The sequence below is a fragment of the Terrapene carolina genome, unplaced genomic scaffold (assembly GCF_002925995.2).
Source record: "Terrapene carolina triunguis isolate 2854851 unplaced genomic scaffold, T_m_triunguis-2.0 Scaffold58, whole genome shotgun sequence".
NCBI classification, from domain to species: domain Eukaryota; kingdom Metazoa; phylum Chordata; order Testudines; family Emydidae; genus Terrapene; species Terrapene triunguis.
Genome location: NW_020664409.1, coordinates 86365213 through 86392818, shown reverse-complemented (window position 1 = coordinate 86392818; position 27606 = coordinate 86365213). Strand labels below are relative to the sequence as shown.

The 27606-nt window shown below is 42.4% G+C and overlaps 1 protein-coding gene across 1 annotated transcript in view; it reads left to right on the top strand.

The window, feature by feature from the left end:
• The window catches only part of CSMD3 (CUB and Sushi multiple domains 3), a 1099171-nt gene that overhangs the window by 1028669 nt on the left and 42896 nt on the right, over positions 1 to 27606 (top strand). The window contains exons 59-64 of the mRNA XM_026659890.1: positions 4078 to 4260; positions 7137 to 7313; positions 12431 to 12610; positions 24504 to 24677; positions 26457 to 26630; positions 26889 to 26962. Of these exons, the coding sequence (XP_026515675.1) occupies positions 4078 to 4260; positions 7137 to 7313; positions 12431 to 12610; positions 24504 to 24677; positions 26457 to 26630; positions 26889 to 26962 (962 nt within the window). The remainder of the gene's footprint in view (positions 1 to 4077; positions 4261 to 7136; positions 7314 to 12430; positions 12611 to 24503; positions 24678 to 26456; positions 26631 to 26888; positions 26963 to 27606) is intronic.

The following is a 27606-nucleotide window of genomic DNA, read 5'->3' as shown; positions in this document are numbered from 1 at the left end:
TTGTTTGCCTATATTCATCCTTTGTAATCTGTCCTAGTTTCCATTTTTTATATGACTCCTTTTTATTTTTTAGATCATGCAAGATCTCGTGGTTAAGCCAAGGTGGTCTTTTGCCACATTTTCTATCTTTCCTAACCAGCGGAATAGCTTGCTTTTGGGCCCTTAATAGTGTCCCTTTGAAAAACTGCCAACTCTCCTCAGTTGTTTTTCCCCTCAGTCTTGATTCCCATGGGACCTTATCTATCAGCTCTCTGAGCTTACCAAAATCCGCCTTCCTGAAATCCATTGTCTCTATTTTGCTGTTCTCCCTTCTACCCTTCCTTAGAATTGCAAACTCTATGATTTCATGATCACTTTCACCCAAGCTGCCTTCTACTTTCAAATTCTCAACGAGTTCCTCCCTATTTGTTAAAATCAAGTCTAGAACAGCTTCCCCCCTAGTAGCTTTTTCAACCTTCTGAAATAAAAAGTTGTCTGCAATGCAGTCCAAGAATTTGTTGGATAGTCTGTGCCCCACTGTATTATTTTCCCAACATATATTTGGATAGTTGAAGTCCCCCATCACCACCAAATCTTGGGCTTTGGATGATTTTGTTAGTTGTTTAAAAAAAGCCTCATCCACCTCTTCTACCTGGTTAGGTGGCCTGTAGTAGATTCCTAGCATGACATCACCCTTGTTTTTTACCCCTTTTAGCCTAACCCAGAGACTCTCAACACTTCCGTCTCCTATGTCCATCTCCACCTCAGTCCAAGTGTGTAAATTTTTAATATATAAAGGCAACACCTCCTCCCTTTTTCCCCATCTATCCTTCCTGAGCAAGCTGTACCCATCCACACCAACATTCCAATCATGTGTATTATCCCACCAAGTTTCAGTGATGCCAACAATGTCATAGTTGTATTTATTTATTAGCACTTCCAGTTCTTCCTGCTTATTACCCATACTTCTCGCATTTGTATATAGGCATCTAAGATACTGGTTTGATCTTGCCTCCCAGTTTTGTCCTGACCCTCCTTTCTCTCTGCCAGTATAGCCCACACTCCCTCTTGTTTCCGACCCATCTCCCAGGTCTCCATGTTCCCTACTTACCTGTGGGCTTTGCTCACCTGTCCCCGTCAAACCTAGTTTGAAGCCCTCCTCACTAGGTTAGCCAGTCTGTGTCCAAATAGAGTCTTTCCCCTCCTCGAAAGGTGAACGCCATCTCTGCCTAGCAGTCCTTCTTCGAATAGCATCCCGTGGTCGAGGAAGCCAAAGCCCTCCTGGCGACACCATCTTTGCAGCCAGGCATTCACCTCCATGATGCATCTGTCTCTGCCCGGACTCCTACCTTTGACAGGAAGAATCGAAGAGAATACCACCTGCGCTCCAAACTCCTTCACCCGTACTCCCAGAGTCCTGTAGTCACTCTTGATCCGCTCAATGTCACACTGCGCAGTATCATTTGTGCCCACATGGATGAGTAGCATGGGGTAGTAGTCAGAGGGCTGGATAATCCTCAACAATGCCTCCGTAACATTTCGGATACGGGCTCCCGGCAGGCAGCATACCTCCCGAGATGAAATGTCAGGGCGACAGATGGGCGCCTCCGTCCCCCTCAGCAGAAAGTTTCCGACCACCACTACCCTACGTTTCCTATTCGCAGTGGAAACGTAGGGTACTACATTACCATGTTGGAAGGTTTTCAGAAATGAGGGGTCAGTTCAATACTGTTTAACTTCATTTTACTTTTTTCTGGACCAAATTCTACCTCTTTTTGTGTTATGGGTAAAATCTATGTCCCTAAAAAACAAAAACAAAAAAAAAAAAAACTAAGAAAAAAAAAGTTAAACAGTATAAACAACAAAAAAAACAAAGAAAAAAAAAAAAAAAACTAGAGATGCACTACTGTTAACAGATGCCCAATTCTGCTGTTTTTTCCCTGAGTTTGTGGAACTAAACCCTAATACAAAATCATTAGCCATTTAGCTCAGGTGAGTCCTAGTGTAACATAAAATGGTGTAAACTAGGGGGGACAAGCACTTTGTAGCTTGGGAAGGCTGAGCTTTTTGCACACACCAGGGGTCTTTGCATCTCTCCATATCCCTCCCACAAGCTTCTCCTATGCCATCCCCTCATCCACCTCTATTTCAGGGATTCCCTGCAAGTCCCCCAGTCTCTTCCCTGCCAGTGGTTCTGTGTGCCCCCCACTTACCTAACCCAGAGTCCCCCATCCCCCACATGCCAATGGCTTTGTGTGCACTCCCATTCCCACTTTCTTTCATGACTTCCATTCTCTAGGTTTCTGAATCCCCCCACCAGGAATTGTATGTGCCTCGTCATTACCACATTCAAGGGTTCTCACATTCTAGCCTCATGGAGGGTCTCTGTGTTTGCCCCTATTTCCCTCTTTCCCTCCATATTCCCCAATCCCTCCTCTATACCAGGGTACACCAATTTCCCTCTTTCACAGGGGTTGTGTTTGCCCCATACCCTTCTCCCCCATTCCCACCTTTCTCCCCAGGCCAGGGGCTCTGTGTGGCCTCCCTTCTCCCATTCTAAGGTCCCCCATTCTCCCCACCCCACCATGACAGGAGTTCTCTGTGTCCCTCATTTCACCTGGACCCAGGACAGAAATGTCAGGATTCAATAAGCATGGAAAGGGTCTTCCAATTTCCCTGCCACTGGGGGTTTTGTGCCCCCATTCCTCCTCCATGTTCCCTATCCTCCGCCATGGCAGGGTCTCTGTGTGAATCTGTATTGCCCCCTCCTCCCCATTTCCCACTGTCCCCCGGATGTCAGGGGCTCTGTCAGTCCCCTATTTTCTGATTGCCACCTTCTCTCTTATGCTAGGGGTTCTTTGCCCCTCTTGGCCACTGACCCCATACCAGGATTACCCCAGTCTTTCCCATGCCAGGTGCTGTGTGCATGACCCCCTTTTACTTTATGCCCCCAAATCTGTCCCTCCATTATTCTTTCTGTCTGGGAGTTAAATCAGTCAGATGTCAACATGTTGAACTCCACTTGGAGGATAAGCAGGGGTATTGTTCTGTAGTGCTTAGGGTGACCAGACAGCAAGTGTGAAAAATCAGGATGGGGGTGGCGGGTAATAGGAGCCTATATAAGAAAAAGACCCCAAAATTGGGACTGTCCCTATACAATCGGGACATCTGGTCACCCTAGTAGTGCTGAAAAGAGTTAATTGGTGCCATAAACCTGTTGTTTGATCCATAGAAAATTGCAGAGGTACTTGAAGCTTTGGTTGTGCTAATAATGTAGTGGGGGCTCCATTTGTCCTCCACTTTCCCTCTCTTCCCCCCCCCCCGATTTCCCTGCAAATCAATAGGATTCTGGCCATTAATACCTAGAACATTCCTGGAAATTCTGGAATTGATTGGATGCAGCATTCAAAAGTTATCATATTACATACATGTATAAATGCAAACATGGAAAAGCCATCAATTTGAGTGTAAGGCCTTCACAAGCTTGGCCAATTACCTGAGAAACATATAATTTCTGTGTGCTGTTTACACTTCAGTTAAATCTTGGTTACAAAGGTATCTTTGGTAGCTACCAAATCATTTGAAAAGCCAAGTAAAGGGCCTGGACCCAGATTTTTAAAAGTATTTAGGCTTTGCTTTGCTCAGTGTTGCAATGCCTAACTGATTTAAGAGCCTAATCTAAGGCCTGGTCCACACTAACCCCCCACTTCGGACTAAGGTACGCAAATTCAGCTACGTTAATAACGTAGCTGAATTCGAAGTACCTTAGTCCGAACTTACCGCGGGTCCAGACGCGGCAGGCAGGCTCCCCCGTCGATGCCGCGTACTCCTCTCGCTGATCTGGAGTACCGGCGTCGATGGCGAGCACTTCCGGGATCGATCCCAGAAGATCGATTGCCTGCCGCCGAACCAGGAAGTAAGTGTAGACGTACCCAAACTTTCCAAAGGGGAACAATGGGAAGCAATACCTAAATACCTTTAAAAATCTGGGTCTTATAGTTCAAGTCAGTAGCTGTAAAATAGTCCTACAATACTGATATAGTAATATAGTGTATCAAATATTATATTCATGTGAAAATCTTTGTATTAAAATTCTAGGTGACACTGCTGGTTCTTGTGGGGATCCAGGAATCCCAGGTCATGGTTCTAGAGAAGACAGTGATTTTAAAATTAAAAGTACTGTACGTTTCAACTGTGAGATTGGTTATATCCTTCATGGGTCAGAAGAAAGAACATGTTTGGGAAATGGAACCTGGACAGGAAGACAGCCAGAGTGTAAAGGTAAATCACAAAAGGAAAATACATTTTATGTATATATCTTTAAAATGAAAGTAATGTCAATGAAAGGTGCCAGAGTGAAATCCCTGGACGTTAAACTGCTTGATTTAGCCACAGGACAGACAGAGTACAGGCAGTGGAAGAGTAGTCTTCTCCGTATCTGCTTACAAGTGTACCTGTATTACCTCCATTTTGCCCTGGAAAGACAACATCTAGCACTGAGACAATGGCTCACTTTCCATGCTTGTTGAATCATGCCATTTCTGCTGTAAGTGCTGACCAGAATGCCAATTGTATATCATAGTTCTTGTGATGCTGATACTTGTCCATTGGGTACTAGCTTGAGACCACAAATCTTTTCACACAGAGACTGAAACAGCTATAAGATAGTAATGGCTTTTGGTCGCCTGAGTACAGTTCAAATCAGTAACTAGAGATGATAAATTCTTAGCCTTTGAGACAACCATTACTTTCTCTCTCCCCTACTCCTTCCACCAGTTTGTACCAACTACATATTTTTTTCCTAGGAGGAAAAAATAGGTAAGCACTGTAGACCTCACTTTTTTAATATTGTTTTTTCCTTTGACAAATGCTTTCCTGGTTGCTTCATCCTTAGTTACAGCTATTGTAGATATGAATACCAGTGGAAGGAGAAATTCAATTATTTGTAGAATTTCATTATACTACATATAATATGTCATAAATGATTAAACTATACATTTTGTTTACTGATTAATATATCTTGCTCACTATTAGAAAATGAAAAACCCAAACTAAGTTACTTAAAATGAATCACTCTAGAATTGTGAAGCAAGATGTATTACCATAAAAACAAGACCTAACCAGATATTTATTGAGAATCATTTATGGTACTTCAGTAATCTTGATTCCACAAATAAGAAGTAATTCCCAACAGACCCTTTTTGAGAAAAAAAGCTTCCTGAATAGCAGAGGAAAATTTAAGAGCCTCTTTTCTCTTATTATCCACTTTATTATTATGGATTGCTCTGTCTTTAAGAGATAGTCATTTCATTTTGAAGGAGACAGCTTAATTAACATTGTCCGGCTATACCCAAAGAAGGACAGGACACACTTGGTATGGATTTAATCAGGTCACAACTTTATTATTAGATGTTTGGGACTACCTGGCAGATAACAGTGTACAATGCAGGTAACCTCCTGTTTATTCCATAATTACCTGGGGGCTTCCACCAGCTCCCCCTCTTTTTCCATCCAGGTCCTTACTATCCAGCCCCCTCAGAGGAGGGATAAGGTGGGCTATAAGAAAGAGGTATTGGCTCCCTGCCGTTCCAACCATAGGTGCTACAAACCCCTTACCAGTCCTTTAACCAGCACCTCCTTTTTAAGTCATTTACCAGGCCATTTATCTAGTCACTGTATGCCTTCCATATGGCGTACCTGCACTGGATATCCACCACAAGGAGGTACCAGTAATTAGCTGGGCTGCCTCCCCCACAAACCCAGTCAGGTTCCTAGACATCTTCCAATTGCCTCTTGTATAGCAGCCAAACAACATGTCACGCCCCCAAGTCTGTTAGGTGAACCCCCATCCTTCCAAATGAACTCGGTTGCCCCTTGCACCATGCAAGGATCATCGAGGACTCCTGCAAATGGGTTGCCAATGCCATGTACTGCAACACCCGCCCCTTCTTGATGAGCCATATCGTTGACCAGCATTCCGGGTCCTGAAAATGGAAGAACTCTTAACTCTCTTCATAGCTCAGCCATGAGCCCGGAGCCAAGGATCTTCATGCTACCACCATGAACCCCATATGCCACGGCTTCATAGCGCCAGTGGCATCTACTCAAGTTCATCTACCTCCTGGTGCAAGCCCCCTGCTGCGTGGAGAAAGGGGTTTCCAACACCAGGGCTTTCACCTTTAAAGCCTTCTACCCATCACCAACCTTTTTGCAGCATTTTCTGACCTTGTTCCCTCTCCCACCCCACCATAAAGCACTGCTGCCTTCCTCCGGCAAGCCTGGACAACGCCAGCCTTAGGTGCAGTGTGGTCAAACCCACTTTTAATATTCTTCTTGATGAACAGATGCAACTCTGATACAAAGTAATAAATAAATAAATACATATCTGATAAGCTGTAGGGGGACATGATCACCCAAACTGAGCTTTCTTCCTTCTCTACTATCAAACTGGATTGCCATCATATTATTTTACATTTCAAGATATCTAAGATGCTTCATTATTCATTTAACTTAGAAATCCTCTTGGAGGTATGTATACGGAATAAAGACTGCTGTTGTCTTAGTTTTGTTTGTTTATATTATATTATATTATATTATATTATATTATATTATATTATATTATATTATATTTATTAAAGAATGATATTTAGGTGAAAAGCCATGCACTGGAAAGTTAGGAAATTCTAGATTTATAGTTGCTTGTGCAATGTTAATTCTTCCTTTTTAGCCTCCATCCTGTGCATTGAACGAGGCACAGTCCTGTGGGGAAAAAAATTAGTTTGTGATCATGTAATTAAAGATGGTATCATAATGCATACTCACAAGTGGACCAAATTGAGGTTGTAGGGGTAACCGTAAATCTGGCATTTTTTAGCTTTCCTGTGCTTGATTTTGCAACCTAAATAACTTTCTTTTACCATAGGCTTTTTAAGTGTAATTTCCTAGGTATTATTCTCCAAGTGAAAAGATAAAAATAAATTTTGGTATATATAAATGTAATAAACCATCCCCATCACACATTGTTCACAGGATTTGAAAGCTAAATCTTCAGCTTTAACGAAGACTCCTATCTCTTAAACATGCTGGCAGCAGGAGCATTATTTTTACTGGTAATTTAACATTGTAACATCTTATACATTTAACATTTTATTTTATAGCTGTGCAATGTGGTAATCCAGGAACAACCGCTAATGGGAAAGTATTTCGTATAGATGGCACGACATTTTCTAATTCGGTAATTTATTCCTGTATGGAAGGATACATACTTTCTGGATCTTCTGTGAGACAATGTACTGCCAATGGAACATGGTCTGGATCCTTGCCAAACTGCACAAGTAAGATTAATCTTCAGTGAATAGTCTTCATGTTTAACCATAACTATGGCCTGTTAGATATTGCTTTAGTGTTTTTAATTAAATTCTTCATTCTTGTAAATACAATAATATAGAATTTAGGTATTAACTGCCAGCTTTACTTTCCCTCACAACACTTCAGAAACTCTTGGTAATTTACATAACAAAGTACATTCAACCATGAAAATATTATGTAAGTGTAATATGAAGAATAAAATATTTGAAGAAAGATGAGTTAAAACATACTGACTAGTATTACATTGTAAGGCAATTGTATATTCACATATTCTGCCCACTTAAACTTTCCTCTAATGGTAAAAAGGTATTTTCTTGTTTCATATTTTGTGGTGTTAGTGTTCGTTTTTGTGTGTGTTTTGTGTGATGCATCTGCTCATGTGATAATGTGCTGGTCACTTGCTGAGCATGTTTTCTTTGTGAAACAGGAATAAAATACAATTGCTACTTGCTTTGCCATGAAAAAACTAATTTTCATTTACAAATGTATAAGACTTTTTTATTCGTCTCTATATGGTTCATCGTTTTTACAAAAGAAAAAAGCAAGCTGTGGAATAGTGTTTCTTTCTTATTACTTTATAATTGTTTTAGCTGCCATTTTGTTTATTATTTATAAGTATTCTAAGAGGTTGCATAATATGTTTGTGGTGTGCATTTCAATCTTTTGTTTGACATTTGAAATCTTCTGTAACTTCTTACACTATATTTCCTGCTCAGTGATTGCAATCTATAACTTTTCAAGTGTTTCTGTTGTAGTGTTCAAGTGTGATTGCCTGACCTTTGAAGATTATACATACAGTACTTGTGACATCAATTTATTTTAATGATGTTATCAATGGGTATCTACAATGTATTAACTGACCACAGTTTCAGAAAAGAAACTGCAGCAGTTGACAGTTTTTGCAAGACAATATATGAGTTCATGAAAAACCTGTTGGCTTTCCCTGAATTTGTGGCATATTGTTTTAGTATTATAGGTTCAGATAACAAAACCAAGCATTCTTCAGATTGTTTGATTTAACCTCACTCCACACTGGCCTGTGCTTGTCCTTTTAGAACATTAGAACGGCCATACTGGGTCAGACCAAAGGTCAATCTAGCCCAGTATCCTGTCTTCCGACAGTGGCCAATGTGAGGTGCCCCAAAGGGAATGAATGGAATGGGTAATCATCAAGTGATCCATCCCATTGCCCATTCCCATCTTCTGGCAAACAGAGGCTAGGGACACCATCCCTGTCCATACTGGCTAGTAGCCATTGATGGACCTATCCTCCATGAACTTATCTAGTTCTTTTTTGAATCCTGTTATAGTCTTGGCCTTCACGAACATCCTCTGGCAAGGAGTTCCACAGGTTGACTGTGAGATGTGTGAAAAAATACTTCCTTTTGTTTGTTTTAAATCTGCTGCCTATTAAGCACTTTTCAGCACTTTTCCATTCTCTCTCTCTCTCTCTCTCTCTCTCTCTCTCTCTCGATGAGAGAGAGAGACAGATTCACAGAATCCTCTCCTTGGAAGTCATGAATGATAGGCTAATCTCACCAATAAGACCTCAAAGGAACTGAAACTGATTTTTGGCACCTATTTGTAAGTGCTAGAACTACATTACAGCTCCATTCTTCCTGCCTCTGTGATCCATGAGAGGACTTTCAGTCTTATCCCATGACTTCTTACTTTGCTAAAGAGCCTTTGGTGAGGGATCTTGACAAAGGCTTTCTGAAAAACCAAGTACACTATATCCACTTGATCATCCTTGTGCATGTTTGTTGACCCCCTCAAAGAATAATAATAGATTGGTGAGGCATGATTTCCCTTTACAAAAGACGTGTTGACTCTTCACCAACAAATCTTGTTCATCTATATGTCTGATAATTCTGTTTTTTACTATAGTTTCAACCAATTTGCCTGGTGCTGAAGTTAGACTTACTAGCCTGTAATTGCCAGAATCACCCCTGGAACCTTTATTTTTTATTTTTTTTTAACTGGTGTCACATTAAAAAAATTAAAAAAAAAAACTGGTGTCACCTCCAGTCATCTGGTACAGAAGCTGATTTAAATGATAGGTTACATACCACAGTTAGTAGTTTTGCAGTTTCACATTTGAGTTTCTTCAGAATTATTGAGTGAATCTGGTTATGGTGACTTATTACTGTTTAATTTCTCAGTTTGTTCACAGTTCCCCAGATTTGTCAGCTAAAAAGAATGGCTCAGCTGTGGGAATCTCCCTCACATCCTCTGCAGTGAAGACCAATGCAAAGATTTCATTTAGCCTCTCCTTCCATGAATTCTCCCTCGATCTTCCAGTGACCCCACTGATTGTTGGGCAGACTTCCTGCTTCTGATGTAGGGATTTTTGTTTTGTTTTTGTTTTTTTCCTGTTAGCTTTTTGAGTCTTTGGCTAGTTGCTCTTCAAATTCCTTTTTTGACTGCCAAATTATACTGTTATGCTTGACTTGCCCGAGTTTATACTCCTTTATATTTTCCTCAGTAGGATTTAGCTTCCCATATTTAAAGGATGTCTTTTTGCCTCTAACCACTTCTTTTACATTGTTCTCTAGCCATGATGGCACTTTTTTGGTCCTCTTACTATTTTTGTATTAATTTAGGGTATATATTTAATTTGAGCCTCTAGTACAGTGTTTTAAAAAAGTTTCCATGCAGCTTGCATGCATTTCACTTTTGTGACTGTACCTTTTAATTTCCATTTTACTTGCATCATCATTTTTGGATAGTTTCCCTTTCTGAAGTTAAATGCTACTGTGGTTGACTTATTTGGTGTTTCTTTCCTCCCACCCCCCAAGTATATTAATTTAATTATATTACAGTCACTACTCCCAAGTGGTTCAGCTATATTCACCTCTTGGACCAGATCTTGTGCTCCATTTAGGACTAAACCAATTATTGCCTCTCCCTTTGTTGGTTCCAGGACTAGCTTCTCCAAGAAGCAATCATTTGTAGTGTCAAGAAACTTTCTCTCTGCATCCTATCCTGAGATGACATGTACCCAGTTAATATGGGGATAATTGAACTCCCCCATGATTAATACATTTTCTATATTTATGCTCTAATCTCCTGGAGCATTTCACAATCACCATCCTGGTCAGGTGGTCGGTAGTATATTCCTAATGCTATATTCTTATTATTCTAGCATGGAAGTTCTATCCGTAGATATTTTATGGTACAGTTTGATTCATTTAAGATTTTTTACAACATGACCTACTCTTTTATTCCTGTATATTTTGTATCCTGGTATTACCGTGTCCCATTGATTATCATCATTCCACCAAGTTTCTGTGATGCCTATTATATTAATATCCTCATTTAATACCAAGCACTCAAGTTCATCCTTCTTAGTATTTAGACTTCTAGAATTTGTATGCAAGCACTTATAAAATTTCTCACTTTTTAGTTGCCTGCCATTATGTGATTAATTGCCTGGGATTCTTTCATTTGGCTGTTTCTCTTCAGTTCTTACCTGTACTTCATGACCTTCTATCCTCTCCTCCTTACTAGGATATAGAAAATCCCTGTTTGTAGATCATCCCATAAGGGATGTCTGTGTCTGAACCATGTGCCCTTCTGTACCTGTTGGCTTTCCCCCAGCCCTTAGTTTAAAAACTCCTCTACAACCTTTTTAATATTACATGCCAGCAGTCCGGTTCCATTTTGATTTAGGTGGAGCCTATCCTTCCTGTATAGGCTCCTCCTTTCCCAAAAGGTTTCCTAGTTCCTAATAAACCTAAACCCCTCCTCCCTACACAGTCATCTCATCCATGCATTGAGACCCTCCAGTTCTACCTGTCTAACTGGCACTGCACGGGGAGCTGTGATCATTTCAGAGAATGCTACCATGGAGTTTCTGGACTTCAATTTCTAGTAGCCTATATTTGACTTCCAGGACCTCTCTCCCATCTTTCCCTATGCCATTGGTATCTGTATGTATCACAACCACCAACTTCTCCCCAGCACTACACATACACGTGTCTAGATGTCTCGAGAGATCCACAACCTTCGCACCCAGCACGGAATTCACCATGTGGTTCTCTTAGTCATCACAAACACAGCTCTCTATATTTCTAATGATCAAATCCCCCATTACTATTACCTGTCTTTTCCTAAGAAATGGGGTTCCCTCCCATGGAGAGGTATTCTCAGTGCGAGAGGATACCATGACATCATCTGGAAGGACAGTCCCAAATATGGGATTGTTTCCCTCCGCTCCAGTTTGATGTTCTTCTTCCCCAAAACTTTCATCCTCCTCAACAGCACAGAGACTATCAGACTGCTCTGCTGTGCCCATCTTCCCACCAACTGTTTCTTTATGTTCTTCCCTTCCTGTTCCTTAATTAGGAGCTGGTGGGGGAGTGTTTGATTTCTGGGTGGTTGTTTTTAAGACATATCTGTTATTTGTAAGGATGATTGTGTCCTGGTTTTATTTTCTGTGAAAGAAATACATCACAAGCTGGTCCTATTCTTTCAGCCTCTATTTCCTCCTTGTCAATGGTAAATTGGCATTCTCATTAAGTGTTTACTTTCAAAGTTCTGGATCAGGGAAACTTTTTTTCTGATTTTCATGGAACAGGAGGATGGATACTCTTCCTCAGTCTGTTGCAGGTCCCTTATTGCCAGAGGTTAAACTTTTGGTTTTTTTCCCCTCCTCATTGCAGTCATTCCCTTCTTAATTTGAGAAATGTCTGTATAATCGTTAAGGAGATCCAGATGAGTGACTTTCACACTGTGTGGACCTTGGCGAAACAATCTGCTTTTCCTCATCTACCTACTCCTTTTTAGTGTCTTTGATTTCTAACTGCCATTTTCTAATCCTGACATTTAAGTTATTAACATAATCCATTTTTTGCACTTTTGAACAGGTGTACTAATTTTTCCCTAATATGTAGCTGGTGTATGTATCTACATATTGTGTTAGGTAGAGAATTAAGTGATATATATGTTTACCTAATGTAGCTGGAGATAAACTTTTGCTATATTTTTGGCAATAAATCATTAATTTGACAGTGCTTTTTTCTCCTCACAGATACATAGTCACATTAATGATTTACCATGTTCTTCAACTCCTTACTTTCAGTAATCAGTTGTGGAGACCCAGGTGTACCAGCCAATGGCTTGAGATATGGTGATGATTATGTTGTTGGACAAAATGTTACCTACATGTGCCAACCCGGTTATACAATGGAATTGAACAGCTCCATAATTCGCACCTGTACCACCAACGGCACATGGAGTGGAACAATCCCAACTTGTAAAGGTATCACAATGATTTGGGGTATCAGAACATTCTTTTCGTGACATTTGTACCTATTTTGTACTGTAACATGTTAGTCAGACTAAGTAAACATTCATCATTATAACTGAAGACTAAACATGTCTGGACATGTTAATATTTACTTTGTCTATATGGTCAATTGAGTTGGGGGTTTTAAAAATTGTTGTCTTACCATTTGTGTCTTTTATTTTGTTCCATAAATTTAAAGTGTTAGCAGTGTTGTGTTGGAGATCTTACTGGGGCTCTCAGGAGCCTCTTACTAAGTTTCTGCTTAAGAGACAGTTCAGGTGACTTCCCTGCTTTAATGGAGTTTGCCTTTTTTTCTGCATAATGTTAATCTACCAGAGATGATACATTTCAGCAGTATCTTTTGTGAACCTACGTGGTATTGGACTTTCTAATTGTCTAGAATCCAGTAAATGATTTTTTCCATGGCTGGATAGCACTGGACTATCTTGTCCTTCCTACCAGGATCTTTGGCCAATTCTTTCCTTGCTTAGGGTGCAGAAATTCAACACTCTACAGTAGTATTAATATACTCAGCATGTTTTTCAGCAGCAAAGTCTAAATATTTCCAGCAGATGCCCTAATGTACATTTGTTTGGCATCTGATGTTGCCTCCTTCCTATGGGACTTGGAAAAACAAAAGAATAAATCCCGTGATCCTTCACACTTCCTCTCTGCTAGCACATGCATTCTTGATTTACAGGTATTACAGGGAAGTTCTTGGTGTAGCCTGTGGTTAAAAAAATTGGCAGCTTATAACTGAATTTTATTGTAATATACCATCAAAAAACTATTCTACTGATGTAATCAAAACTGCTATCGTCAAAGTAACCTACAACCTCTTCCTTGCTAAATTTAAGGGCATCTTCTCAGGCTCATTCTCTTTGATATTTCTGTTACCTTTGACATAGTGAGTCTCCCCCTCCATCTTAAGATCCTTTCGTCCATAGCCTTGTGGGACTCTTCCTTCTTCTCCTACCTAGCCAATTACGCCTGCAACCAGGTGTTGGCAAGTGGTTCTTTTTCCTTCCAACTTTTCTAGAGTTAACTCATAGGAATATTTGATAAATCTTCCCCTTTCTCTGTCTATGCTTCCCCCTGGATGGGCTCATTCTCTCTCATGTCTTCAAACTGAAAACTCTCAGATCTGTATCTCCATCCCTATTCTCTTCTTCTTCTTCCATGTATGCCTTACCGAGCCTTGACACCTGCTCCCAGCTATGCCAGTGTTTTAGGGTGGGTTTTTTTTTCAGTTCTGCTCCCAATGCTTTGAATGCAGTTCATTCTCAAGTGCTCCAAATTTTTTGCTGTTCAAGAAAATGCTCTTCTTCTGTTTACTTTTCATTACTAACCATCATCAAATACTACTGTTTTTGCATACAAAACTGATTACACAAGGATTTATATCTCTCTCCCCACATGTCTGCTGATAGGATTTCTGTACTGCCTATTACCATAGTTCCTAGCAGGGCCGGCTCCAGGGTTTTGGCCACCTCAAGCAGCCAAACAAAAAAAAAAACAACAACAACAAAAAGCTGCGATCGCGATCTTTGGCGGCAATTCGGCGGAAGGTCCTTTGCTCTGAGCAGGAGTGAGGGACCATCTGCCGAATTGCTGCTGAACAGCTGGACGTGCTGCCCCTCTCCGAAGTGGCCGCCCCAAGCACCTGCTTGGTAAGCTGGTGCCTGGAGCCGGCCCTGGTTCCCAGGCACTGTAATCAGAATTATTATGTATTAAATCTGAGGTGTATGTATCAATAATTCTGTTTCTTTAAATGAAAGTTGTCCTATCAATCTGCTAAGGAACACAATAGTCAGGCAATGCAAGATGGATTCTCTTACATATTCTGCTTTTTTGTTGCCTCTCTTCCCTTTTTCCATCAAATGTTATGTTTATTTTAGAGTAAGGTCCAGTCTTGGGCTCCCTTGGGCCTGCTGGAGAGGTCTGAGTTGGGGGGTTTCAATTTTGGCTGGAGCCCAAGGAGAAATTCTGTCTGGGGCAGAATCAGAGGCATCAGTCAGAACCTCACTTTTACTCTGTGTTTGGCCAGTTCTGTTACTGACCATCAGAGGGAAGCCAGGTCCCTGATCCTGTCTTTCACTTTGCTCTACCTTATTTGGGGTGCTGTTACCCAAAGGAGATTAACTGAGAGTAGGGGGTATACACCAGAGTATGAAGGGAAAAGTTCAACTTTCAGATGAGGGACAGAGATTGTAAGCTCTTTGGGGAAGGTACACTCTTCTTTTCTGTCAGTCAATCACTATACATATGTATTCACTGTACAAATATTAAATAATAATCATATGTGAAATCTCTGATGCTGTCAGAAATTTCCTATTTTATTCCATGCAAATTTCTTTGCAATGACAAAAGTAATATTCACTTTTAAACTAATATTATTGTTTATTTTGAATATGTAATCAAAAGGAATGTATCATATATAATAATGTATTTGGACTATATAATAGCTATTTGTTACTGTTAGGAGGATTTGGTACAATTTAGATACAATAAGTGGACAATGAACTGCTCAGAGTATGCAAACATTATTTTCCAGCTGCCACTGAAATACTAGATATATATGATTCTCCCTCATTTGTCTCCGCAAGAGAAGGATGTGTGTGTTCATTCACAAGTAAATGTCAGTCAGGCATTGTACTTTTCAGCAAAACTGTCTTAAATCCACTTTGTTTTTGTAATACCAATTTCAGCTGAAACTCCAAGCAGAATCCACTGCAGATATACATTATTAATGGTTCAATCTCAGCTGTTATTGTTGATAGAACCTTGACAAGGCAGTGTTCACTTTTATTCATTTATTCCTTCATTTTGAGGCTATGGTCATTTACTTATTCTTTCCTGACCCTGCTTCCCCTATATTGCCAACAGACATTCTGCAGCCCATTGTCTGCCTCAACTCCTCCTGTCCGCGGTTTCTGGAGGTAGTTCAAAGCTGAAGCACAGCCAGTGCTAACCGTACCCCCTTCTCCTGTTTGCTGTGAGATGTTCTGCCTCCGTGGCAGCAAATAAATGGTGGTTCACTCACTCCCATCCTTTTCTTTTAGAGTTGTTATTTTTAGCCATTTTGGGGGCAGTTAAAGCATTTTCATTTGCTTTCAAGTCTCCTCACCTCCTCCTGGTCTGGGATCTGAGCAGCACAGTGGTCACAGCCACCCAGAGCATCCACTGCAGCATCTCCCTGCTGACCTCCTCCGCCCCATTCCAGTCATAGCAGAACAGCTGTGCAAGCAATGGACAAAATCCAAACAGTGCTCTGAATATGAAGCACCTTTCTCAAGCCAAGCAGAAAGTAAAAAATGCCCAGTCTGCCCCCAACCACCCACCCCTATCTCTGTTAGGACATGGGGCTCTGAGCGGACAGGCATATTGGTGCCTTCCCACCAGTTATCCTTGATTCCACCAAAGAAAAACCCCACTAGGAGAGCGAGAGCAGAACCAGGAGGGAGGCTTGGAGGACAAAGAGACCTTCCTCCAGCTGACCCAGAAGGTAAGTCCTGAGGCATAAAGAAGCATAAAGATGAGACCGTTTCTGGGCTATTGGTTCCCTCTCCCCCTGCCCCCAGTGGAAAGAAGCAGGGCACCTACACAGCTCTTCTTCTGCACACAGTGAACCAGAGGATTCTTGTGATCATCTGGGTTAAGTTCTGCAAAACCCAAAGACTCTGGAACCCCAAAAAGCAAAAGCAAGTGTTTCCTTCTTAAGGCAGCAGTTACTAAAAAAGTAGGGTGAAAATCAGGGGCTAAATCCCTTCTCCTTTGCGTTCTCGCCCGAGGGTGTGTTTGCTGGGGTTTATCTCCTTCACAGGTTATGCACTATGAGCTAGGGGTGTGCTTCATACCAGTGGCAGATTAGCCACTGGGCCAACGGGAAACCTACCTATGGGCCCCAGCCAAATGGAGGGCTCAGGAAATGGATGCCCTTGCGTGCTGACCCACTCTGCCCGGCACTCCTGCCGGGGTCGGGGCATGGGGGCTTGCCCCACTCCGCTTGCCCACCTGGCACTCCTGCCAGGGATCGGGGTTGGGGCGCGGGGGCTTCTCCCACCTGCCCGACACTCCTGCCCCCATGCCCTGACTCTGCTCACCCTCAGCAGGAGCCCTGGATGAGCAGAGTGGGGCAAGCCCTCGTGCCCTGACCCTGCTCCCCCTAACATGAGCGCTGGGTGGGCGTGAGAAGCCCTTGCACCCCGATCCTGCTCCCCGGGAGGAGTGTCAGATGGGGACAGAGTGGACTGCAGGAGGAAGGGATGGGGAGAGCCCCCACTTGCTCTGACCCAGGGCCCCACAAAACTGTAATCCGCCTCTGACACATACCCAAGCTAGCATGAGTATAAGCTGCAATGTAGCTCAGTAGCACGGGTAGCAACAGCAGAGGCACAGCTGAGCCCTGTTGAGAACCAACCCACCTGAAATCAGAGGGTATGTACTCAGCATAGCTCAGCTGTGCCTCCACTGCTGCTACCCATCCTACTGAGCTACACTGCTGTTTATACTTGCATATGTTCAATGAGAGCTAACACGAATATATGTACACAAGCAGGGGAATCACACTCCTGGCTCACAGTGTAGATGGAGTGCTGTGTAACATTGCCCCTCCCCACCCTGCAGCATGTCCAGGCATGCAAAGAAGCCTGTGCCCCCTGTGCAGCCCTGTCTTAGGCTGCAGCCTAATGGAAATTGTGCCTGTCTGGCTTTCAGCCAAAGGCCCTCGCTGTGCCAGGGAACTGAGCTCAAATTTGAGGCAGCATCAGAATGGGAATTTTGCCTTCTGATCATCAAACATAAACCCTTGCTCTGCCTGTGAAAGGGGCTCTCTCTTCACCCCTCCCTGCTCCACAGGAGACTCCACATTAAAGCCTTGAGCTCTTCAGGAAGTCCGTGACCAGTACAGAGGCACTTGAGGATTCCACTACCCTTGGGGCTGCATTTTCATGGGATTACAGAGTGGTAAATGAGAAATCCCTTCCCATGTTCAAAGTGCTCTTGATTTCCTGTGTAAGGATCCAGGTGATATTAGGTTGCTCTTGCAGCACTTACTTGGGTGCTGTCTAGCTTGGGGAGCAGGCAAGCAGCCTTTCAGGTGCCAGGGGATAGCTAGCAACTTTTTTCACAATTGAGGCATGTTTACCACTACCCCTCGTCTATTGTGTGCTCCCTAGACCAGGATGAATAGTGTGCTACCTCCATCTTGTAAACAGCCAAGGGGAAATGTACCACACATGCAACAACAAAAAACAAACTAACAAACAAAAAAACTCTGCAAACTGTTCCATGATGGCCAGCAAGGAAGTTACAAATAAAATATCTTTCCTTTCAAGCATTATTGCGATACATGTTTTCTCTTTCCATTGAGGCAAATGAGGACACCTCATTAAACCAAATGTTAAACTAAAATGTTTAGATAGATAGATTTGGGGAGCCTAAGGTTGGTGCAGCAGACATATGTCACACCTGCAGAAGCGGATTTCATTCCAAGACCCTTATACCATAGGACATCACTGCTTATACCATAGGACACACTGCACAGCAATTTAAAAGCTTCATCTATAACTGTCCAGACCAAAGTTTTTTCATACATTTAGTAGGAAAACCTACTTCATGGTAAACAAGAGGCTCATTTTCTAGGGGCATGGTCCTTGCTTGGAGTAAGATGTCTCGGGTCCTGTGTTGGGCAAACAATTGATGTGGTTTGTGACCAGCAATGGATTCTAACTTGGTGGCTGCAAGGATGTCACGTTATACCCAGGAATAGTCATTACTCATTCTAAATGGTGCATCCAAACTTACAGGTAATGAGCTATTGGGGGAAACATTAGAGAAATTAGTAGCTGAGACTGAAAAGAAATGTCAATCCTCATTATCAAAGCCAGAACAGAAATCTACTGGTTGCTACCAACACCAAGGGTATCCAAGAAGGGAATGTTACCCTGGCAGGGGAAGCTTCTGCTCCAGATTTTTTCCAAGGAAATCTACATGAATTTTCCTCCAAGCCATCAAAATCCTACACATGAAAAAGACTCTCCCTTATGATCCACCCTCTGCACCCAGAGTCTTAAGTGGATGTAGTAGTCACAGCAAGGCAAAGCTCACAGGCCACAACATGCAGTGCCAGAGCCCAGACTCTTGATTGCCAAGCAATCACTTTGATCACTTGATGATTACCTGTTCTGTTCATTTCCTTTCCTCTGGTGCATCTGACATTGGCCACTGTCGGAAGACAGGATACTGGGCTAGATGGACCTTTGGTCTGACCCAGTATGGCTGTTCTTATGTTCTTAAGCCTATGGCTTTGCAGTAACACCAGGAAAAAACTCCCTGATTTCCTTGACAAACAGGATTTACCTGGGAATGGAGATAGACCCTTCAGTGGCAAAGATCTACCCATCACTAGACAGAAGATCCAGAAGATCCAGGGCCTGATATCCATGCTGGACAAATGCATGAGGCCAACCACAGCTCAGTGTCTCAAGTCACTGGGCCTTCTGATCATGCACATATGGGTCTCCCAGTGGTAAGGTCACATATCAGACCTTTCTTCTGAGAGTATGGGCCCATTCCCTCAAGCTAAGGCAAAACCAAGTCCAGGGATGCTGAATCCCCTAGGGTGATGGAAAGTCTCAGAGAACATCCACAGGAATTTTCCCATATCCTTTCTAGGGCTGCAGGTTGTTACAACAGACACCAGTTGAAAGGGATGGGGAACACTTCTGGGACCCAGAATAGTGTAGGGTAACTGAAGATCTGGGGAAAGGAACTCCCACATCAAGTTCTTGGAGCTCAGAGCTCTCAAACTAGTGAGATTGCAGAACTACCTAGCATGCAATCACTTTTTGGACCAACCAGACAACATGACCACAGTTGCGTACAGGAACAACAAAGGGAGAACAAGGAGTGTAGCTCTAAATGCAGAAGCAATGGAGACAATAGAATGGACAGACAAGACATCACCTTCCCTAAAGGCAATACCCATAAAAGGAAAGTTGAACCAAAAAGCAGATTGGCTCAGTAGACACAAAGTCAACTACTCTGAATGATGCCTGAACCAGGAAGTCTTCACTCTGATCTCGCATATGTTTGGTCTCCCCTAATTTGACCTGTTTGACAATTACAGCAATGCAAAATGGCAGAAATTCTTCACCTGAGAAGCAAACCCTAAGTCCATGGGACAGATGCTCTGTCGCAGAGATGGCCACAAGGCCTGCAAAATGCATTCCTACCCTTCTCTCTCCTAGGGAAGGTGTTCCAAAAGGTAAGGTGAGAAGGGTGACAGCCCTAACTCTTTACCAACCAAGGAGACCCTGGTTTTCTGATCTGATAGAACTGAGGCTGTAGCCACCATTCCAGCTTTAGACAAGACCAGACCTCTTTTTTCCAAGGCTCATTTCTCCATCCAGACCCAGGTCACCTTTAACTGACAGCCTGGCTATTGAAAGAGAAGTGTTAGCCACACTCGGCCTATCTTCCAAAGTAATCAGGACTCTGCTCTCATTCAGGAGAGTTTTTCCACACAGTAAACCTACTTGTCCATGTAGATCAAGTTCAGTTTGTTGTGCCAAGAGTGCAGCACATATCCAAGAGATCCTGGGATTCCAGCCTCTTACGACTTCCTTCAGAAAGGTGCAGATAAGGGCCTTTTGCCCAGCAGGGTAGTTCACCAGGTATCAGCCATAAGTCGTGTACTATTAGTAGGATCCTCAGGCTCCTTGGCAGAACCCTCAGGTATCCAGATTTTTTAGAGCAATCAGACTGCCCAGACCAGCGGTCGGACCAATCTTCCCTCAGTTGGACCTACCACTGGTGTTGAAAGCCCTAACCGTACATCCCTTTGAGCCTCTGATTTCCTTCACTCTGCCCATGGGCAGAGCACCTGACTGTGAAGCAGTGGCACACCCCAGATGGCAGAAGCACACTAAAGACATATATCAAGTGTAAAGAATCCACAAGGAGATGGGTCTCCCTGTTCATTTCCTTTCATCCCCAGGTGCCAAGGGCTTAGAGTATCCAAGCTATCCATTACTAGATGGATTGGACTATGCATCGCTGAGGCACACAAGCCATCCAACAGCCCTGGTCCTAAAGGAATCAAGGTGCATTCTTCAGAATCCTTGGCAACCTCATGGGCCAAAAGAGCATGTGCCCCCATGAGATCTGCAGAGCAGTCACATAGCTAGTGCCTCTGTCAGGCACTATAAGGTAGTCTTTCTGTCTCTGTCGAGGCCTTCTTTGGCAGGAAAGTGCTGCAGGCAGTGGTCCAGACCTAACCTTGCCATTCAAGCAGTTCAAAAAGATTTTTTTTTCCTATTTCTTATGTTCACTTTTCTGTCCCTCCCTAATCTTGTTCACTGTTTGCTACTTCCCATGCATATCAGAATTGCGGGGGATGCTGGGCTGCAGAATGAAAGATTTTCTTACCCAGTAATTTCCTTTCTGCTATTAGGTTCTCCCACAATTCTACCCACCCTGGACGGCTTCACAGCCCAGGCTCAGCATTCTGTTTGGATAGTTACCAAGAGGCAGTGGCCTACTGCACATAATTAATTAGTTGGCACTGAAGTTAGTGTTACAAATAATTTTCTAAGAGCTGTTTCACAGCTTAGAAATGCATCATCTGATAGCAAGCAGAAGGGGGTGCGGTTAGCACCACAGTTGCCAACTTTCACGTGGTAAATAAGCACCCCAACTTTCACAATAAGCCAAAAATCAAGCTAATCCCATTTCAAAACAAGGCCAAACAAGCCAATCCCTAAGAACCCCAACACTCTATGTGATTAGATCCTCCCGGCGTGCAGTCTGGGACTGTGGTGGGCCTGCTGTCCACCCCGACTCTCTTCCCCTCTTACCCCTGCATGCCCCTTGCCCCTGCTTGCTGGGAGTTGGTCAAAGAAAAGAAGCAACAAGCTACAACAAGCTACAAGCCAAACAAGCAACAAGTTACAAGCCAAAAACTATCCAACAGGCAACTCACAAGCCAATTAAGCCAAAAATAAGCCCAATTTCTGTGTTTTTTTCCATGGGTTTGGCATGTATGGCTAGCACAGGCTCTGCTGCAGCTTTGAACTGCCTCTGGAAATGGCAGACAGGAAGGGAATAAACCATACATATCAGAATTCTGGGAGACATTCCCAGCAGAAAGTAGATTATCAAGTAAGAAATTTTCTGTTTGTTCCCTAGCTTTCAGCCAGGAAGCTGAAACATAAAGTCCCTTTTATAGTGACTAGTAATAAAGCTGCTTGGTAAACAGACTATCTCCAATTGCTGCAGGATAAGAGTGCTGGTGATTATCCCAAACCCCAACTTCTTACTGATGCTGCTGCTTGAAGAAAGGAAGGAAGAGAATTTAAAAGGGTAAAAGCTACCCCTTTTAACCCGAGGGCCTAACCAAAAATTCAGGGCGGTTCCAGTTAGGAGGAGAAATTGGCGATAGAGATTTCTTTGATGCAGTTTTGTTTATTTGCAAAGAATGCACAAACTTCTGTGTCTTTGAACGCAGAAGGAATCAAATAGCAGGAAACAGTTAATTTTTCTCACAGCACTGAGAACACTTTTTCCATCCTGTACCCCAACCCATAAACCTCTCCTCAGATTTCTTCCAGGGTCAGCCACCGTGCTTTCAGCTGCTCCTTCAAGCTGTCTTTTTCATTTTGTTGTATATTTTGCCTTTCCATGAACACACACATACACACACCTCCACCTAAAACAATACTCTGCAAATACTCCTGGGCAGGGTCACACACTCCTTTTATCTTTGTGGGGGGGGAGGAAGGAGCGGGGCATATTCTTACAGTTATGTTAAATGAAGGGTGAGTTCACACCTACCAACCTCAATGAGGTTTTCACTCAACCCAAAACAATATTTCACTGAGCTCATAACCACTATGAAGAAGGTGGCAAATGCCATAATTTTTGAAGCCATGCACCCAGGCTCTAAAAAAAAAAAAATAGGCCAATGAAAAAGGTTATCCTAAAGTCACCCCCAAATCCTTGGTCTCCTGCTTAGCTAAAAGGTTATTAAAATAATGGTACTGTGCATTTCCACCCAGAGTTCTGGATGATTTAGTTGGTGTTGGTCCTGCTTTGAGGGTGTTGGACTAGATGACCTCCTGAGGTCTCTTCCAACCCTAATCTTCTATGAGTCTATGATTCTCAAAGCATTTAATAAGCATTAATGAATGAAGCCTCAAGCACCTGTATGATGTATAGAAAAGTGATAATCCTATTATATAGAATTATACTAATTGTGAAACTGATGCACAGAAAAGCCAGGTGGCTTCCACAGGTCACACAGCAAGAACCTCATGCTCCTGACCAGTGTTCCCTTTAATTTTTTTTCTGCCTGCAGAATGACAGGCTAACTAAGTGTAAGTTTAAAGCTTTTGAGTGCAGCCCCTTCATCTCCCCCATTCACATGGTCTCTCAACTCTGCTTTCCTCATTTGTCTTCATTCACTGCTTCCCACTCTCCCCACTTACTCCCTCTCTCTCCCTTAAACTCAATCCAACTACTCTCACTTATGTAATCCACAAAGCTTCCGGGTGTGGGGTTCTATCCCAGCTAGTGGAACTGAGACTTAGAGATTAATGAGTCTGCTCTACAGCCTTAACTAACAGCCAGTTGGCTTTTAGCTCATATGATAGAGGCTCATAGACTAAGCTCCAGAGGCCCAGGTTCAATCCCGACAAATGGGGTCTATTGGTGTTACACTTGCTCTCTTTCTCTTTACTCTGCTCTTTCCCACTGGTGCTCTCCTCATTCACTATTTCCCATTTATTTACTCCCTCTCACTCATTCACTCATCTCTTCTTTTGTCTGTCTCTCATTGTCTCTCTCTCCATCCAAGTTGCTTTCCCCATTCTCTCTCCCTTTTCATTCCCATCCTCCCTCATCTCACCCCCTTTCTCCTTCTCTCTTCCTTCCTCCCTTTCATCCTTCAAAGTCAGTAACTGCTGCAGCCATCCCTTGCCCCCCACACCACCCCAAAATCAAATAGCACCACTACCTCCCCATCACTTATTTGTGGAACTCTTTCTGCTGCTAATGTTTCTGCTACTCTCCTGGGCACCATCAGACCTGAGATATAGGGAAGGGACCTGAGTTCTTCACTCCTGCTCAAACCTAGAGTGAGTGTTGCCTTCAAAATCTCCCCTTGCCACCCTCAGGCCTGAGGAGGGGGAAGTCAAGTCTGAATTTTTAAGTCCCTCTCCTGCCTGTCAGGAGCAGCAGCACTAGCAGACTCAGAAGAGGGAATCCCAGAACCCCCTCCTCTCATCCAGAAGTTAGATGCCTCCTGGTAAAGAATTACCCCTGAAGAAGACACTTATCAATGTGTGGTGCCTACCAAGAGAGAGAGTGCAGCCACACGTGCACCTTTCAAGGAGTCTTGCTCCTGAATCTCATTCCTGTGTTTTAACAACCAGACTATCCCTAAATTGGCTAACAGAAAGAAAGAATTGGATTGTGACCATGTGTAAGTGAACATAATTATACTCCAGGATGCCTAACAGTCAACAAAAATCATTTTGTCACGAACACTGTTAGTATTTTATCCAATATTGTATATTATATAAACTATACAGTGATTTCCAAGTGTTATCTTCCCAATTAGCATGATGCAGCATTCAACTTTGCATTATAAATTCTGGTAACTGGCAACAATCGTGTGTCCCAGAAATAGAGGCAACCAGAAATATTAGCTACAGTGGTGTTGCAAGAATACAGTCAGGAAGATAACATGTCACCACTTGTATTGTCCTCCAAAAAGATTAAATGAGCACATATGGTTCTTCTAGTAACTGTGTACACCAGGGATATTGACAGCAGCTGTGCCTAATCACTTTGAATGTTATTGCAGCTGTTACCTGCCCAACTCCTCCCCAGATCTCTAATGGAAGGTTGGAAGGAACAAATTTTGACTGGGGATTTAGTATTAGCTATGTCTGCTCCCCAGGCTATGAACTATCCTTTCCTGCTGTTTTGACCTGTGTTGGGAATGGAACTTGGAGTGGCGAGGTACCTCAGTGCTTACGTAAGTATTTGTTTGAATCTTATATTTTATCCTAATTATTTTTCCTCGCTCACCTCTCGCTTCTCGGTCACTTTTCGGCCACTTGTCGCATGTTCTTCAGTTGCTCGTCAGGTTTCTTTGGAAAATAAAAACACTTGTACTTACACTAGTGAAAGGAGGAATCCCAGAACCTCCATTCTGCTACAAATTTAGGGTGTTTTATATGCACATTTTTCCATCCCAGAGAAATATAAGGCTCCTATGAATTACCATGTCTCATTTCCTTAGTTACCCATGTGAAAGTGGGCATCCAACAATAGCATGTTGCTGGGGAAAGGCTTGTGAAAAATTTCAAATGAATGACAGAGTTTCCACATGAACTTTTTCTGTACAAATTATCTAGCTCCCAATAATACCAGTTCCTTGTGAGAGAATTAAAGATTTTTTTCCCCTGAGAATTTGAGACTTTACTCATCAAATAACCACTCAGAAGAAACATTTAGACCTCAGTGTGCAAAAAGGCTAAAAAAATGTATGTAGATCTCAACAAACTATAATCCCAGCGTGGCATATGTTTACTAGAGAACATACAGTTTACACCAGAAAGTAGTCATATTGAAGCCAATCAGACTAATCACAGTAGTAAGTACTATGTTCAGTTATTGGTGTTTACAGGATCAGGCCCTTACAGAGTCTAAAGTTTTCTCTTAGTAACAATTTTGCAGCAGAATCTATGCTGCCAGTTCCATGATGTAGTATGAATTTCCAAATTGTCGTAGATTAAGACCCCTGTCTTGCAAACAGATCTCTGTATGTGGAGCCTCTCTGCAACCAGTGAGGTTATATCAGAGAATGTGGAGTTTGGGAGCATTGCTGATCAGATCACTGGTCCATGAAACTCAGTATCCTGCTTCTGATAATGGCCAATACCTAGTACTGCAGGGAGAGGCCAAAAAACTCACCCAGCATGCATCCAGCCAGTTATTCAATGCTATGCCATCGACAGAAGAAAATCCTTGCAGGTGATAAGCTAAAAGCCTTAAGACTCTGATTTAGAATATCTTATTATTGGCAGATATACATATTATATTTAATAAATGTCTATTAATGTTTGACTTTCAGATTCCTGCTTAAACTGCTTTCCATGTTTAATGTAGTTACTGTAATTTTATTGTAGTTCTAGTTAGCCACACTAACTTTCTAGTGATCTCACTCCATACCCAAGTTTTCAATTGTAGTTAAGTAAGATGAAGTAAGAAGCTGCCGCTCCTAAAATCTGTTTCTCTTTGGACAACTTCTTTTGCTCCCTCCAAGAGCATGGAAGACCCTATAAGTAACAGGCGTTATGAGGTTCTGTTGTGCGGGCAGAGGACTGTCATACTCTGCAGTTGTTTTCTGCGGGGCACCTTGTATGCTGATGTAATATAGGATTTGGGGATAGAGTAGAGCTGTGGATGTGGAAGGTTTTGTAGCTGGTGGAATCACCAGACACACAGTACATCTCCAAGCTGTTTCCTCTGCCTCTCTCAGAGGGATTCTAATCAGCCACCAAAGCTCGTTCAACCATTAGACTGCAGTCAGTACTAGCAAAGATTGGCTATGTGACCTCTCCATCATGTTGGGCAGATTCCATTCTTTCCTCGCTCCCACAAAACTCCCATTTATTTGGCTATGTATAAGAGCCAGACATGAGATTTGGAGTAACTGTTCAGCTAAGCTCAGGTACTTTAGTGTAAGTCTTATTTTAATACCTTTTAGCAAATGCTGAATCCTTTCTATATGTCACATCATTTTCCATAGCAAAGTTTTGTGGTGATCCTGGAGTACCTGCTCAAGGGAAAAGAGAAGGCAAGAGCTTCATCTACCAGTCAGAAGTCTCTTTTAGCTGCAATCCTCCATTTGTTTTGGTTGGGTCCAGTACTAGGATATGCCAAGCAGATGGAACTTGGAGTGGTTCTTCTCCTCGATGTATAGGTAAGATGAGATCCGTGTTACTGAGGTCTATTGGATTCTGCTCTTTGGTTCTCCCACTGCTAATCCTGTCAGTTTGCGTTTGAGAACTTTGATTTATTGTGTTGTATTATTCTACGCTGTCTGTGAAATATGAACATTTTAATCATGATGCTTCTTCTGATCCTGTTCTCCACATGGTTAAATTAAATATATTTGTTGACACACAGATTTTTTTCACTAAAAAAATACCTTATGTTGTGTTTATTTTAATTTTTTTAGAACCCACTCGCACATCATGTGAAAACCCTGGAATCCCACGGCATGGATCACAAAACAATACATTTGGCTACCAGGTAGGGTGTGTTAAGTTGTTTTTATAGTACACAATAGTTCAGAAGTTCTCAGACTATGATCCAGGAACCACTGGTGATTAAAGACCTTGCCTATGGTCTGTTAAGAATGAGATGCTCATATGGTGTTGGTTATCCTTATTTCCAGCTTCTGATTTGCATTAAAATCAGCCACAACCCCTTTAAATACCTTTCCAGTACTAAATTCTATGCAAACAATTGTTATAGTTGCCAAACAGATGTTATGTGATCATAAATGGGAGGGAAAGTGTTCCACATACTCTGGAATTGGAAGGCAGGTAGTCTATGGGTTAATCCCTGTATTAAAATGTGGTCTACGTGATGAAACATTTGGAAGCCCATATACTCCATTTGACACACTGTGATTTGGACCCTGCAGTGCTAGTGTGTACGTTGATTTTGGCAGGAGAGGTCATTTTCTTAATAAAAAAAATAAAAGCAATATCCAAGTTATTCATCTATCCAAGGTCTACACTGGCAAGTTTCTGTGCAGTAAAGCAGCTTTCTGCGGTGTAACTCCTGAGGTGTGCACACTGCCAAGCCACTTAGTGCGCAGAAACTGTGCAGTTGTAGCGCTGTAAAAAAAACACCCCGACAAGAGGCGTACAGCTTTCTGTGCCAGGGCT